This window comes from Aricia agestis, chromosome 20 (genome assembly GCF_905147365.1).
Source record: "Aricia agestis chromosome 20, ilAriAges1.1, whole genome shotgun sequence".
Lineage (NCBI taxonomy): Eukaryota > Metazoa > Arthropoda > Insecta > Lepidoptera > Lycaenidae > Aricia > Aricia agestis.
This window is the reverse complement of record NC_056425.1, coordinates 8,246,391-8,259,950: the sequence shown is the minus strand read 5'-3', so window position 1 is coordinate 8,259,950 and position 13,560 is coordinate 8,246,391. Positions and strand designations below refer to the sequence as shown.

General features: G+C 34.7%; 2 protein-coding genes across 3 annotated transcripts; both read right to left on the bottom strand.

The window, feature by feature from the left end:
- Positions 1–2,901: 2,901 nt before the first annotated feature.
- Positions 2,902–4,540, bottom strand: LOC121737245 (actin-related protein 3). The gene has a single exon (XM_042128859.1). The coding sequence runs from the start codon at positions 4,367–4,369 to the stop codon at positions 3,113–3,115; it is 1,257 nt and encodes a 418-aa protein (XP_041984793.1). The 5' UTR covers positions 4,370–4,540; the 3' UTR covers positions 2,902–3,112.
- Positions 4,541–7,523: 2,983 nt separating this feature from the next.
- LOC121737253 (leptin receptor overlapping transcript-like 1) lies at positions 7,524–12,245 on the bottom strand. 2 transcript variants are annotated; one of them, XM_042128871.1, is made up of 5 exons: positions 12,120–12,245; positions 11,286–11,361; positions 8,752–8,938; positions 8,537–8,646; positions 7,524–7,706 (listed from the first exon to the last, which is right to left on the bottom strand). In XM_042128871.1, coding segments are annotated over exons 1-5 (390 nt in total). In that variant the 5' UTR covers positions 12,136–12,245; the 3' UTR covers positions 7,524–7,705. The 2 variants fall into 2 exon arrangements, with proteins under 2 accessions (XP_041984805.1, XP_041984804.1); XM_042128870.1 differs by lacking the exons at positions 7,524–7,706; positions 12,120–12,245 and adding an exon at positions 11,959–12,019 and having other exon boundaries at positions 7,716–8,646; positions 11,286–11,360.
- Between the last annotated feature and the right edge of the window lie 1,315 nt (positions 12,246–13,560).

Genomic DNA, 13,560 nt, shown 5'->3' with positions numbered 1-13,560 from the left:
ACTAGAAGTATTCACTGAAGAACGTACGGTACGACAGAGCCTGAATCACTAAACAGTAAACGGCAATAAACATTTAGGTACCTATAGCTGGCTACTTACTATGTTACTACTAAGGAGAACTAAGTACCTACTGCTCTGTGCAACGAAGTCACAATTTTAGCTCACACACCGGTTTCGGTGACGGTGGCCGATTTCATTGAAACCAGGCCAGCTACGCAGGAGTAATTTTATAGTGCCCAAGTGTGTGCACAGCACACAAGAGCACTCTCTATTCCTTTACTCCTATAACCCAGTGTGACGACAGATCGACACGACTGACGTGAGATCAGGCGCAGGACTGACTTTTTACATGCCCATCCCACGCATGGATCATCTTACTTGTCAGACATTCAGGTGATCAGCCTGCATTGTCCTAACCAAACTTGGAAATAACAAGTTATTGCAACGCGGGAATCGAACCCACAACCTCCGAGTCAAGAGCCGCGCGGCGCGCTCTATACCACTGCAGTAGACCGCGAAGTCACAATATTAGATTCTTAAATATGCAGCTCATGTCACAATGAAGTAAGCAGAGAAAATATTTTTCTCTCCGCCAGCTTTTAGCCAAAACTCAAAAGTATAAATTAGTACTCGGAGTTTTTCAAGTTACCTGTCTATAGGGTGATGCACGACGCGCCGCAAGCCGCAGACTAATTGGGTGCCTTTGTGCAACACCCTATAGCTAAGAGCGAGGCCATAACGCTCCGGGCCGGTGCGTCGTCGGAACGAAATATCGCATGGATGTGCGCAGTAGGTAGAAGCCACAACCAATAATATTTGGTGCATAATCAAAATAGGAACAACATTGTAAAATATGTTACACCTTATTAAGTATAGCTTGAGAGCAGTGCCGAAAATAGGGCGGTGCCACCGGTGTCCAGGCACAGGGCGTAGACTCTGGGGGGCGCAAAAATCGCCAGACCAGGCAGGACTATTATTTTTTTGCTTTGCTCCCGATAAGTTCCCAATGCGCCCCTAGTGCTGCACAGTGTGGGTGGTATAATAGGCGAAAGGCCTACTTGATATCAGACAATCGTCCGATGGCGAAACGTATGACGCATCCATGTGATATGTCCTAAGATATAATATTATGTAAAACTTTGGAGTGATAACGCTGCCGCGCTGCGGCGTCGCATCGCAACGCAAGTCGCAACGGAGCAACGTGGCCTCGCGTCGCTGTAACTGCCTCCAGCGTTACGTCGATACGCAGGATTCACGGTGAAAAACTAGAGATTCATTACAGAATTCATTTACTTTTTTAACTCTAATGTTGAAAATAAAATCCCGCTGGCACCTCACATTTTGTAACGATAAGTAGTACTTATATAATCAAAGGTTAAAATGTTAGCCTTCTTTGGTCTCCTGTGCCCTTCGTTAATTTTTGTCTCATAAGTACAACTATTTTAGAGGTATTGACGTAAATAATTTGTATGAGTAGGTATTGAATCTAATAGAACTCAATCAATAGAACTCCAATATTTAGCTGGCCGTTTGTATGATTACTGTTAAGTATAGATAAGTATCTATGACTACTTGCTAGTTGCTTAATATAATTTTTTTATAATATCTATTATGGACGCTTCACAGTTCACACCACGTCAGTCTGGCCCCGTGGTAAGTACCTGAAGGACTTGTGTTACGGGTACCAGACAACGGAAATATATTTAATACTTTTATACTATACGCAGGTATATTTAAGATTTTTATTATAATATGATACACATATTTAATTGAGATGCTGTCTTTATCTGGTCTGTTAGAAATGTCACTTGACAGACGAGGTCCAAGGACAGCATCCGTGGATAAGAATATTTTTTAAGATAATCAAAAATGTTGAAAGGAGCTGATATTTCGATTTTCATGAAAGCTACGAGGTAAAGTTGGATAATTTCGGATTTCGCTTGTCATGCCCTTTTTAAGAAGTGAGTTAATATATTTTATAAGAAGAATATTTTGTACCGGTAACTAAAGTTTATAAATTAATTAAATTGAAGAAATTGTCTAACTTAAAAATCTTTCTCTTAACGCCACCTACCGTCGAAGTAAAGCACTACAACTGATGGCGCCAAAAGTGAAACTATTTATAGAGCGGATAAAATCAATGCTGGGGTTATTTAATAGCTATATATAGCATCATTTAGGAATGGGTACGACTGTGAAATAAAAAAACTAATACTAATGTTACAGAATTTTCATTAACCACCTACACTTGTACTATTATCTATTCTGCCCCCGTAGACAAGTGGCAAAACGCTAACGCAAACGCTGACGCTAACGCTATAAAATGTATGGATTTGACAATAATATTCGCTAGCGAAGCGATGACTTATGTCAAACCGCATACATTTTGTAGCGCTAGCGTTAGCGTTTTGCCACTTGTCTACAGGCCCTGTGCACCTACTTACAGTTTGCTCAATAACATATCTAGCTTGTAGGCCTACAATTTAGTAAGGTTTAAAATGCAAATTTTAATTCATTCTTATAAATAGAAAATTCCAGCTTAAACATCTAAGTAATAATCTTGATTGTTCTGTAATGTTCGTTCAGGAAAATTTTATTTGCTGTGTTTTGAATTGTGAAGTCATCAATGACTCATTATATATCCATATTGAACAGTCCCACCTTGTTTTATCATAATAATATTTAGCATTTACCTTCAGAATGAAGCTAATACCTGCAGTATTATTATTATGTTTTACCATATTATATTCTGCAACTTTGCTAGAATTTTAAATTCCTTATTACTTGGTATAAAGTATAAACCCTAATATTAGCTGTAAAACATTTTGTTAGTGATTTTAATTTTATAGACCCGTTTTTGTTATAATCATTAGCTACTATCGTGGACAAATAAAAAAAGTATTTATTTAAAAATTTTCTATATTTGGTAAAAAGCTGGAATGCAATACATTAAATGCTCATGTTTATAAACCAGCCGATAAATTCATATTTATTCATAGTAATATAACATTCTTACAGACAAGCAAATACTATTGGTTAGTCATTCGGGTACATAAAATTGTTCAAAAAAGTAAAATTATACTTATATTTAGTAATTTTAATAGTTTAAGATTTATGTCATGGTGCCGAATACTGGGTTGTGCCTGCAGATGCTCGGGCCCACTTCCATATAGTCCTGTTTACTGTGGCACACTTGATAAAACTCCGGGGTGGAGCCCAACATGCTACCACCAAACCAAACGGCATATCTTTGCATGTTGTGGGACACAACCTGGACGTCAATGGGTTTTGGGGTTATCCTTCCCTCTGATAACATGGTGGACACCTTTAATCTCGCATCAACGGTTCTCTTAATATCTCTTTGTAGTCTCCGACCGAAATCTCTGAACATTGTCGACCCACCCGACAACACAATATTGCCGTACAAACCCCTTCTCACATCAATGGGACAACTCTGAATAACTTCGTCCACCATTTCATTAAGAGGCACCGTAAAGTCTGCATTAGAGAATTCTGGATGGAAGAAAATTTCTGGACCTAAGAACCTTTCATATCCGACATCTACAGAAAATGGATTCTTGGTAATAGAATTGATGCCCGTGTACTTCTTCATCCATTTAGTAGGATCACTGTCGTACTTTCCAAATTCTTTAGCAATATCTGGACAGATGTAGCTGTACCTCTCTTTAATAGCTTTTGCTGTTTCTAAGCTCTGTTCGGGAGGTATACCAACCTCACGCTCACGGAGGAGCGATTGAATAAAGGAAGTAATGTTCCTTCCTGCTATTGGAATATGTTTGATACAGGATCCGATGACGTAGCCCTCTGCTACTGGGACAATATGGGTGACACCGTCCCCACTATCTACCACTATTCCGGTGAATGTACGCCCTGCTGTCGTCTTAGACTTCCACGAGGCGGCGAGAGCTAGAACAGCTTGGACAGCGATGTACAATCCAGGAACATTGAATGATTCGAACATAATTTCAGCCAAGTACTCTCTATTTTCAGGAGTGTTCAGAGGCGGTTCCGTGATGAGAAAATGGTGATCTTCGGGCTCTGCGCGTAGATACTTGAAGATGCATTGTTCGATGTATCGCTCCATCAGATCCCAATCTTCAACTAGACCATGGCGCACAGGATATTTCACTGCGTATCCGGTGGCGTCAAATGCTTCGTCTCCGATAAAGAAATCCAAGTCCTCGACGGCTTTGGTCATTCGCCTCGTACTTTGGTCACCGACTTTAGCGGTTTCTTTTATCGCTATGGCGGATGGAATGATGAATTGGGGCTCTTTATTCCCGGCGAAACCCAGTTTTGTGTACCCCGTTCCGACATCGATAACACACGCTGGCAAATAGTCGCCCATTTTCACTTTTTCCAAAATTATTGAATTATACGAAACACTAAAGAAATCAAGCAACAATCGGGTACTTTATATTAAACAAGAATAAACTTATTACTGATAAAAATGAAAAATTATTTGTGATAAAACATTTCGAAAACTGCAAATCGGAATTTGGTCTTTGGATGATTAATCGATGACGTTTACGTTCCTATTCACGCGCTCGCTTCAAAGTTTGACGTTTCATAAAACATACAAAAATTTTAATTTAATTTCAGTTTTCATATTATTTTATAATATTATTAATTATTATTATTAATAGGAAACATAAAAATAATTGAAATAATATTATAACAAATCTAATATTTTACTAAAGCCTTACCTTTTTAAGAAGTGAGTTATTATATTTTATAAGAAGAATATTTTTAATTTTCAATTTAATTTCAGTTTTCATGTTTAATAATATTTTATACTTACTATTAATAATTATTATTATTAATAGGAAACATGAAAATAATTGAAATAATATTATTAATAACAAATCTAATATTTTACTAAAATGCAATATTATTATAATCTTGCGTTGAGTAAGAATAAGGGTCAATTTATAATAGCGCAGAGTCGAAGCGAATTCCCAAACACTAAACACAGTAAATTCAACCATAACTCTAGAGCGTAACGCATACATTATACCTACTTATGCGAGGCCAATCAGCGTTGGTCAGGCGCATTCACGCGAATCCGCGCGGATGCGTGCGCCTTTTTAAATTCTCAGAAGTAATAAAGTGCCTTAACACTTTGGATTTAAGGTTGAATTTGTTATGTTCCGTTTCCATAATTCGCTTCGACTCTGCGCTAGTATAAATTTACCCTAAGGTGTTCCCAACCTCTTTTTTGTTAGGTTACCACTTAAAATATTTCTAACAGTTTACAGGGACAACTATGAAGGCCAAATAATAATAAAGTGTAATATTATTAATTATTATTATTTATTAATTAATTTTAAATCTGTATCAAAAACTCAATAGTTAATTACATACCCAGAAAACTTAAGTAAGTAGATAAGTACCGTACCTATTAATAATATTGTGATTTCTGAGCTTGAATTTTCTTGACGAGGTCGGCTATATTTTGGGCTATAGGTATAAGTACCTAATATTAAATTTAAAATCATATTTGTCGGGCCATATTTTGGCCCATGGCCCATGGGGTATTTAATAGAAATAAAAAAAACATGCAAGGGATAATCATTTTATTGTGACTTTTTAATACTATATTTACACATTTTTAACATACACCGTAGGAATGTAATCCAGAATGAAAAAGCAAACATTGAAAGTAAATGTTTCAGTTATATTGTTGCTTGTTACAAAATTATAAATATTTGTGGTACCTCCATTCTATTAAACTCTGACTTACAATCCCAGTTAGTAAAATTTACTAGGCACTTCATCTCTCTTTCCTTCATTTAGTGGAGACAGGGATTATTTCACAGACTGAAATCTCAGAGTATACTGATTATGCTGTTGGTTAGCAGTAACTCCTTACTATTAAGCGTAGAAACAATGAATATGACAATTTTAGACATTGTTTATCAAGCACCTTTTTCAATGTAACAGACAAGGACAAAACAAAGTATAGCATTGTTCATATATATAGTTGCAAAACTTCTGAAAAATTCCGAATAATTCCGGAATACTTCTGGGAAAGTTTCTTTAAATTTGAATTATTCAAAATGAATTTATTAAAAAAAATAAGTAATATGAATTTTTATTTATGCTGAAAAATCGTATTTTGCATCAATCATCGATCGCCGCCGCGCATAGAGCGTCGCCCGCCGTCCGCTATCACCGCTTCGCACGCGCCGACTGCCACGGCGAAATATTCGACGGAAACATTCGATTGCGGGGTACGAATCTTTCCGCGGGGTGAGGGAAAACTTCTCCGGGGAGCATCTCCCTTCCGCACCGCCGTCGCCCGCTCGTACGGGCGAGCGAGTCGTGTTTTCCCTCACCCCGCGGAAAGATTCGTACCCCGCAATCGAATGTTTCCGTCGAATATTTCGCCGGAATAATTCAATGGAAATATACGTGTTTGTTTGTGGTTTGTGGTGGTTGAGTGAATTATTTGTTCAGTGGCACATTACGTTCTTAAGAAAAATATAAATTGTTTATCTATACCTACTTCTAGGTTTAATATTATAAATGCGAAAGTGCGTCTGTTTGCCTGTCTGTCTGTTACCTCTTCACGCTCGAACCGCTGAACCGATTTTGCTGAAAATTGACATGGAAATACTTTGAGTTCCGAGAAAGGACATAGGATAGTTTTTATCCCGGAAAAATGTACGGTTCCGGCGCGATAAAACGAATTTTGGCGCAACGGAGTTGCGGGCGTCATCTAGTTTTATTATAAATTAGTAATGGCCAATGGGATCGAGGATCTATACTTACCTACTTATTACTTACTTATATCCATACTATCCATACTAATATATCCTATTGTAAGTAAATCAGAATAAAAACCATAAAAAATAAACGAACTCATATGATTAGGTATTATTAAAGAAAAGTTACCAGCCGCTATTTATCGCTAGTAATGATAATAAGCCAAACAAGCCGATTCTCGCCGCTTGGCTAATAATGTTAGTAGCCGGCATCACATATTCTTAGATACACAACTAAAGATAAATAGTTTACAGCTTCCAAGTGCAATTTTCCTCGTTTTATTTGACAGTTGAAATATTCCCAAAGTTTCGAAATATTTCGGAATACTTCCGAAGTATTCGACGAGAATAATTCGGAATCTTTCCCGCCAGCATCTATACTCATATATTTGTATTAATAAGAGTGTAGATATTTCATGTTGGTAATTAGATTTATACATTTAAATTTTATTCCATATAAGTATCTATTATAATTTAAATTTGAAACTCATCGTTGTAGACACCAACATTTAAGAACATTGAAAATGGAACAATCTCACAAAATACTAAGAACTAAGCAGTTGATACACTATAGGAACAGACTAAACAAACTGACAATAATTTTTTGAAGGCTTGAATAATTATTCTGTATCTAAGACATTTTTGTAATGTTTTCGAAATTATTTAAGTAAGTACATGAAATGTAATTAAAATGTTATTAATTTAAGTATATATTTTATGCAACACTTCAATAAAAATACTTAAAATAAATAAGAAAAAATGGAGATTGCCATTTGCATGTGCCATTGCAAAAGTGCATGGAACTCTTTACATAAAAAAAGATGAATAGACAACCTAGGATTACAAACTAAATTATTGGTTCACTTCTGTTTTAAATGCAATTTAACACCTCTCAATGTTTCTAATCTCATTGTAGATCTGTAAATTTAGAAAAAATAAAATAATTACTGTTATTTCAAAACTTTGCAACAAGTGATTATATTGTCTATTACTTATTAGTTATTTTAGTGACAAATAAAATTAGTGACAGTATAAAAGGGCCCATTCACTGCAGGAGAAATATAAAATAAAATTAGGATTACACATTTGCCACCTGTGTTGCCATAACAATTGACCTCAAAGATTTATAATAAAATTCTTACACTTTCTATAATCCTTTTGGGGATGTATCATGTAACACAAAACCTAAAATTTTTGTTCATCAATGGTATTCCTACTTGAAAATAGACCGTTTGCGAAAACCTCATAATATTTTAATCCTAATTTAATTATTTATAATTTAAAGAAATAAGCGAATTTAAAAAGTATAATTCTTAGAAATATTATTAATTGAAACTACAACCAAAAGTGTGTTCTAAAATATTCCTACTAATTTATAAACAGGGTTAGTTAAAATATAATAATTATCTTACACAAAAATATAATGTATTAAATAACAATAAAATATTTACTTAATGTGTTAAAACAAAAAGCATTTCAAAAGTGCACTGACACCAACAGATAATATACAGTACGAAATCGTTGTCACAAAAAAGTTTATAAGTAATATAATTACATTTTTAAACAGAAAATATTTTAATTCTTCGTGACTCTGCACAGTGCCAATGACTAAAAAAATACTAATCTCGGCCTCAAATTCAAATATCAGTATCATTAAATCAGACTTAAACCAAACAGACAATTACTGCTCTATCTTACAGTACAAGTCATTGATGAGATTGTCTATAATAGCGTCTTATATTTCTCACCACATTGCATAATCCGAGTCGTCCATATCGAAGATAGTGAAGAAACCTAGTATGGTCAGGTATACTATTACATTACCAACCAGGGTCAGATAGCAGGCGCCCCATTGAATCTGAAAGCATTTATACACATACATTTATAACGAAAGCTATTAGAAATTTATATCCCTGTATTATGTACAATAATTGTGGATGCAAATAGATGTATGCACACTTACCACTAAAGCACGAGCGAGTACTATTGGCAGTGCAAAAGAACTGACTAGAATGCCCATAGTAATAAAGATGGCTGTCTCCATGCATGGATTATTAGTACCACCAGCGGAATCTGTGTAGCGGCGAGCGATCATGGTCGGAAGTGGACACAGGGCGTAGAATAGGACCACAAAGAATGGCCACCAGTACCTTAAATAAATAAAAACATATAACCAATAAGGAGACATATTTTTGACAAATTCAGTTGTATGATTTTTTCAATATTATTACTTAGATAGGTCTGCTATAAGATGGCAAATTTTATTGGATAAATTTTTATATTTGCATGTTTCACACTCAGAATCAGCCGCCATAAAGAAAAAAAAGAATCAAAATGTTTTATTCCAATTACCCCGGTATTACTAGAGTCAATTTCTTTTCTCACTTTTTGCCATCAGATTCTGGTAGAACTATAATTACTTTAATTTTGTACATAATTTGTCTTTATGTACAGTGTCTGTTTTATATATCATAAATTAATTATTATTAAATTAAGAAATTACTGTAAGTGTATAACAGTTGTCAAAATATATGGATAGGCAAAATGCTAAGTAGTAATATTTAGTGATAATATTTGGGCTCCAAATTTTTGCTTCCTTATTGCTAAATGAAATCAAAAATTAAAAAATTAATGCTTAATTGCAAAATTTAAAAATTAATGCTTCCTTATTGACAATTACTATGCAGTGAGGTTAAAGCAAACCATAATATTAACTGTCTGCTTCATGTTTTTTCATAATTTACAATTTCATATTTTGCAAATTTAGATTTCATAATTATTAAGAGTACTATTTCAATGAATACAGAAAAAACTAAATTGATGACCAATGGAGAACAGAAGGAGATAAAGGTAAATAACAACACAATAGCATATGTAAACGAATATACAAATTTAGGCCAAATAAGTAATTTTACCAGAAGATCACATACAGAAAGAAATAGATTTAAGAATAAACAATGCCTGGAAGAGATACTAGTCGTTTAAAGAGATAATGAAAAATCCCCAGTTTTCAATGACAGACAAGAAAAAAATCTTTAACACCTGCATATTGCCATGCATGACATATGGCTGCCAGACATGGGCATTAACGGAAAAACAACGTAAATCCCTACAGGTATGTCAGAATAGCATAGAAAGGAGTATGTTAAGCGTCAAACTAAAAGAAAAAATTAAACTGACAGAAATAAGGACAAAAACTGGGGTAACAGATGTGGCATATACGGTTAAGAGGCTAAAGTGGAAGTGGACAGGACATATTATAAGAAATAGAAAAAACAAATGGGCCAAAGTTGTCACTCTATGGTACCCACGAGAAGGAAAAAGAAGACGAGGAAGGCAAAAGAAAAGATGGGAGGATGAGATAAAAGCAATAGCAGGTACAACATGGAGCAGGAAGGCTATGGATAGACAATTGTGGGAGAGTTTAGGGGAGGCCTTTGCCATAAGGCAATCAGATTTAGTTAAGAAAAATTAATGTATAAAGTATAGAAATGTAAAAGAAACAAATGTAAGTGTCTGAATAAAGGCTTATTTTATTTTATAAATGTTAAATAAACAAATGTAAGTGTCTGAATAAAGGCTTATTTTATTTTATTTTTTATTTATAAGAGTACTACTTTTATTTACAAATTTAATAAGAAGACCTTAGCTAGCCAATAGCCAATATGGACCATATTATATAGCCATATGGTTAGTGTAAACTCAAATAAAGCCCTCTTCATACCCATACAAATTGCCTGGATTGGCAATTTGTAAGGATAAGAAGACGGATTTTTTTGAGTTCCCAGCATAGTTCTCATAGAAAAAGTTGTTAATTTTGACGGGTTCATTTGATGGTTTCAAGGAATGGTGTTTACACTAACACACTGTATAGTAAATTATAAATTTATTGACAACTTGATTTCCTAAATTTGTATCTGTTCAAACCACAATACTATGTTAAATTGTACTATGTAGTTAACATGTTCTTCTTTTTGGTTTTTGGTCAAACTATCCTTTAAACTTTTTGCTTTACTTGTTTTTGTTATGTATCTTACTTAAAAAACATTTCTGTATCTAATTAAAACTGTTTATATATCATGTATTTAATTGTTTCTGTTACTTAGGCTAGGCGCTCACTAGCGGCCACGTCGCGGCCGCCCTCGATAGTATGGTTTCGTGGTCTATGGCGGTTTCATACTAAGGTATCTATCTCGATGGCCGTCGCGACCTGGCCACTGCGGTTTGGCCGCTATTGCGCGCCCGGGCTTAGAGGTGAAAACTTGTACCTAATTGGCTATCTGATAGTTACACATAAAATTGCCACCGACATTACTCAGCCGTAAGTTTTCCATATTACATAAATAAATATAGAGTATTCTTCATGTTTAAAGGGAGACAAACAGTACCTACTGTTGCAGTTATTTTAATAATATGGTTCTGGAGCACAAACAACATCTTCTCAACATAGTCTTGTATAAAATAATGATCTTGTGCAGGTATGTAGAACATACTTACTTGTATTGTGGTAAGGCACATGCTAGTATAACAAATGTCATTCCAATGGATCCAGCAAAAGCCAAGGACACCAACCTGCAAAAGAAAAATATTTAATGAGTATCCCAATTTCACAATAGCAATATTATATGGGACAACCCATTGTATAACCCATTAATTATAATCTTTAATTAATTGGTGCACTATTTATATTTTTTAATGAATCAAAGATACCTTCATGTTCTGATGTGAATCAAAAAAGAATGAAACAATATTAAGTATTGATTAAAATTAATATTGTTTAGTAATGAAATATACAACGATCAGTTCAGTAAAAGCAAAATGTTTTTATCTGTTCTAAGCGCAACATTATTGTTGCAAAGGAAAACACTCGCTTTTTTAAACAATTGACATACTTAAATAAATAAATTATGACTTAAATATCTATTGTGCCAATCTGTAACAATAATTGTATTGTGAAATCAATGTCAATCTCAAATCTCAATTAACTACGGTACTTATGTAGTGTATAATTAATTAAACAACAATATAATAATATTCCTTTTTTGTAATTAAACAGAGGTCTTAAATTAAAAATGATTGAGTGATTGCTGTTGTCTTTGTGTTAAAAACATGAAATAGTGTTGGCTAAAATTTGTTAATTTGTTGACTATGTCGACAGTTAAGAACTTACCCTTGTGTTGAAACCATTTAATATAGGTACGTCCGAAACAGCATTATGAAAAAGAAATAAGAATTATTAGACAATGTTTATAAATATACAATTTGTGATAACAAACTATGACTCATTGAAAAGGGAAAGGATTTCTCTTAACATTAAATGGCAAAAATTACCTTTAATTCCTGCCATTTTATATAAGATTCTTGCTTAACTAAACTTATTACTTATTTCAAAGGTATATTACAAAATGAATACAAAAATGAAATAAATTCACAAATTTTTAGAAAATGCGAAAGTCAAAATCACAGGTCACAGATTATTTATATGTCACAGGCAATGTCACAGGTCAAAATTTCTGAATTTGAGAGATTCAAGATTTTTTTGTTGGCTTTTGGCACTGACGCCTGGGGGTGTACTTTGCCGCATACAAAATTGACTATGACAGGGTTGCACCAGAGGCGTGGAGTTTAATTTATGGTTATAGTTAAGGTAAATTTAACTTTAACTTTTCCCGGAGAAATTGACAGATAACAGCGATCCAACATATAAATGCGCGTAGGCGGGGGCGCTGCTGGTAAAGGAGAACTGTCAAAAATGGCGGTTTTTGTATGATGACAGCGTTAGTTCCTTTTTTTCGCCCCATGTATATAAAACCTTGTCGAGCTCTATGGTTATGGTTAAATACTATGGTTAAATATGGCGTCTTGATGGCGTCAATTTTTAACTTTAACCAAAGATTTAATATTTTGCATTGTAGTTAAAGTTAAAAATAAAGTTAAATTTACAGTTTAAGTTAAAGTTAGTTGGTGCAACCCAGTCTATGACTTGAGACGATATATTTTCTTATATCATTGTTTTACAGTTCACTATAATATCGTCAAGTTTGAACTCTAAAGAAATTTATGTCAAAACAGTCAAGGAGTCAAGTCGGTCAATTCATTAAAGTAATAATTAAATACTCCGCACACCGGTTTTGGTGACGGTGGCCAGTTTATTTGAAACCAGGCCTGTTACGCAGGAGTATTTTATAGTGCCCAAGTGTGTGCGCAGTACACAAGAGCACTCTCTCTTCCTTTCACTCTCATAAGCCAGTGGGACGGAAGACCGACACGACTGGCGAGAGATCAGGCGCAGGACCGACTTTTTACATGCCCATCCGACGCATGGAGCATCTTACTTGTCAGACAATCAGCTGGTGATCAGCCTGCATTGTCCTAACCAAACTTGGAAATAACAATATGTTTCCAATGCGGGATTCAAACCCCCGACCTCCGGAGTCGAGAGCCGCGCCCTAACCACTAGACCACGGAGGCGTTTTTCATGGTATCAGTAAAGTGGTAGACACTTTACTGAAATTTCCGACGGACTAAGGAGATTTGGAGGAAAATATAATATATACAAAAAAGCACGTTTCTGGAAGTTGCAACTTGCAAGTTGCAGCATACATTGCCTACATTTGTACTATACATGTGCCAGGGGTACAGATGGGCATTTACCCGGTAAAAACCCAAGGCTCGGGTAAATACCCATTTATACCTATTTTTACCCACCCATTTTCATTTTATACCGGGTAAAAATTAAAATCAGTTTATATCTCTAAAATATTAGCTAAAA